Source organism: Pinus tabuliformis, chromosome 1_1 (assembly GCF_031772625.1).
Source record: "Pinus tabuliformis cultivar Carrire ecotype Pingquan chromosome 1_1, CPIR1, whole genome shotgun sequence".
In the NCBI taxonomy this organism is placed as follows: Eukaryota; Viridiplantae; Streptophyta; class Pinopsida; order Pinales; family Pinaceae; genus Pinus; species Pinus tabuliformis.
The window spans coordinates 221,678,775-221,681,958 of record NC_142297.1 but is presented as its reverse complement, the minus strand read 5'-3'; the positions used below and the strand labels follow the sequence as shown (position 1 = coordinate 221,681,958).

At 38.9% G+C, this 3,184-nt stretch overlaps 1 protein-coding gene across 1 annotated transcript; it reads right to left on the bottom strand.

Moving 5' to 3' along the window:
• Positions 1–1,023: 1,023 nt before the first annotated feature.
• Positions 1,024–1,614, bottom strand: LOC149212341 (uncharacterized). Its single transcript, XM_089388644.1, has one exon. The coding sequence runs from the start codon at positions 1,612–1,614 to the stop codon at positions 1,024–1,026; it is 591 nt and encodes a 196-aa protein (XP_089244770.1).
• Between the last annotated feature and the right edge of the window lie 1,570 nt (positions 1,615–3,184).

The window sequence follows — 3,184 nt, the reverse complement described above, 5'->3', positions numbered from 1 at the left end:
GGTCTTCAGCTATGCTTTGCGATGGACCACCCATAGTATCACAGTATTGAGAAGAAGCCTCATTGCTCTTGCTTTTTATGGACACCAATTTTTCACCTTGTTTACCAAGATGATTTGAAGATTTACAGCTTTCAGTGGTTTGACATAACTTGTGAATAGTCTCAACTAAAGCTTTGTAGATTGAACCTTTTTCATTATCTGTGCATTTCATTGAAAGGTGTTGTTTAAATTGATCTTCTGAGATTGTTTCCTGTTCTAAACTACCTTTATCTAACAGTTGAAGATCCAGAATTCTCTTTATATCATAATCATAAGATGGATGCTCAATATCCACGATTACATGAGTCAAGAGCTCATGTGTCATATTTGGAATAACACCCTGCAGCATCCGGGGCGCACACTGATATATATCATAAATAATCGCATGGTAGGCAGTTTGCAAGGAGACTATTTATATTATCTAAACCGCGGAAAGCTGTAACAATCAAATGAAAGACATCGCTCAACACATCATCATTGAAAGGAGCCTCTGGTGTTGTGATTCTGGTGATTTCACTAATGCAGGTGGCCATCAGAAGTGCCACATCTCTATCCCGGTGTCACTAATAACGGCGGCCCTGTGGCAATCAAATCCTTACCATCATTTGGCCTCTTCACTCATTCCATACATTTGGTAATACGGCAAGGGGGGTCCTCATAAAGACCATTTGACACATGGCATTTAATCGTTGCATTCCGTAAGAGAGAATTCTAATGCTAATGTTGTCAAACAGTTTACGTGCACATGGCATACATAATCACAAGATTGGGGATAATGTTTTAATCAAGTTCAGTCTTCATCATGTGGGCATGGATCCATTCACGACATCGTAGAACCCTTAAGTGCGCACCCACTGGCAATACGCCAACCATGATAACAATATCATGGCTCACTCCTTCCGGCCTCAAGGCTTCTTTGACATCTTCACTCTGAGCAAAAACAGCAATCGTGTTACCCCATGAGACGGCATCTCGTTGATGTCTTCAGTCAAACAATTGACGTGCGAACTCCAGATTCCCAAATTTGGCATACATTATAGCAGGTGAATTATTATTTGACACAAAACATTTTCCATCCATATTTTCCTCTGGAACCGCCAAAGCATGAACAAAAAGAGGATTACAAATTTGATTTGTACTCGAGGCATTTTCTGCATTTTCTGTGGTGGGAACTGCAGCGTCTATAACCATTTGTTGACTTCCTCTTGAAAAGCCCCATGCTACAATTTTTGAATCTAATCCCCCAGATATAACTTCCCATGGCCGCCAAGGATGAAACTGCACAGAGCTGCAAATATTTGTGTGTACGGATCTGAGTGTTTTGTAAAGGCAATGTTGACGAATTTCAATAATCTTTACTTCTCCTCTGTCATCTGCAGCCGCAAGAAAAGATGACTTAAAGTTCATAGTAATCTGATTTATGTCCTCTGTATTGAATGTGTACTTTTGCACTTGTCCACTGGAAGGCGCCATGCGCACATTCAAGCAAGTAACTGTGTTTGCATATGCTGCATACAAAATATCATCATTTCCTGGACTGAAACAAACAGAAGCAACCGGTTCATGTATGTGCATCATTATAAACCAAAACAAAGAAAATAAGTACATTGAGGTTAATATTCTTTGTCCATGATGGTTCCATAGGTACAAAATTATGCCTTTGCATGCTGGGATGAGTTTAAGTGTCTTTGTATGATATGAAGAACCAACAGATCCATTAGCATCATTGTGATAGCTGTCCACATATCTATTGAACAAAGATTGCTGCCCAAATGGTTGTATGATAGGCATTGGTCATGCATCCATCAATGAACCAATTATTGCACCCTTTCTAAGAAACTCACACTGACCAAACTTAATGACAAGCATTGATGATGACTTCTTGAGAACATGCCACCTGTAAGATGTATCCGCCCCAGAACTATTTTGCATGACAGCTACTATGGATTCGAACAAATCCCCCATTTCGTAGCACGCTACGAAATCACTAAAACAGGCTGCGCTGCGAAACTGCTAAAGGATTCATGCGCTGCGAAAACACTTGGTCTTTAAGCTAATCTGAGCAAATGTTTGGAAACGGAAATTTCAATGATAACAGTGGCTCCACTTGGGATAGTGTGCCCTTGTGGTGCACTAAGAACCTGCAGTTCCAGTGCCTCATAGAATTTATTTGACAAATAGAAATTTGCTTGACCAGCATGACTGTAGGAGAAGGAAAGCTACTTCTAATGAAAAATGCTCAGTTGACCTTGAGCTTATTTGCATTTACCTATACCTACCTACCCTAACAATTTCAATTTCTTTCTGCTCAATCAATATGAAATTTCCAATGTAGCCAATCCTCTGTTTTATCTGATGTTTGATTTCTTTGACTGCATCGGAGTTCAGAGCCAATATGAAAGTGTGATGACCGTTGCCACTGAAATTGTCTCTGATCTTCTTTGAAAAACTGAAATACTGGAGAGTAAAACTCTTCCATGTAATCAGCTACAGGATCCCAGAATACATGATCAGCTTGTTTTTCCTTGTAACTTTCCAGCTGTGCAAACTGATCTTCAACCACAGTGTTCAGTTCCTCAATCGTGAAAGAGAAAGGAACCAGCATTGTCTCCTTGCGTTCTGCCATAGAAAACTTCTGAGAATAATGATCATGATCATGAAAACTGTATGCCTGAATTTGTCCTTCTAAACCTTCAATTTCTTTTTTAAGGTCCTCAGCAAATTCATCCAAAAATCTCATCCTATCCTCTACCTTGCAGTCAAAGGATTTTAGATATGAGGATAAGGACAAAGAAAAAGATTCATTTGTTTCTTCTCTACTATGATCATTATTCCATTGTTTAAAACCTTCAACTGAGGGAGAGTCTGCCACCACCTCTAACCTATCTATCCATTCCTCAAAAAACATAAGCCATAAGTCTTGAAATGACTTAACGGATTTGATAGGAAAACTTTCAATCCATTGTTTGCATTTCCCTTGAAGTGAATCATAAAATAACATAATGCAAACATCTTCATGTTTGACTCTAAGAAGCTCAGCAAAATGACAAAAATCTGTTATATGCTTCAAGGTTAAACTCAAATCTTCTCCATTAAATTTGGGACCATTCCTTAGAAAATATGCATCCTTGGGAAAATGATTTGG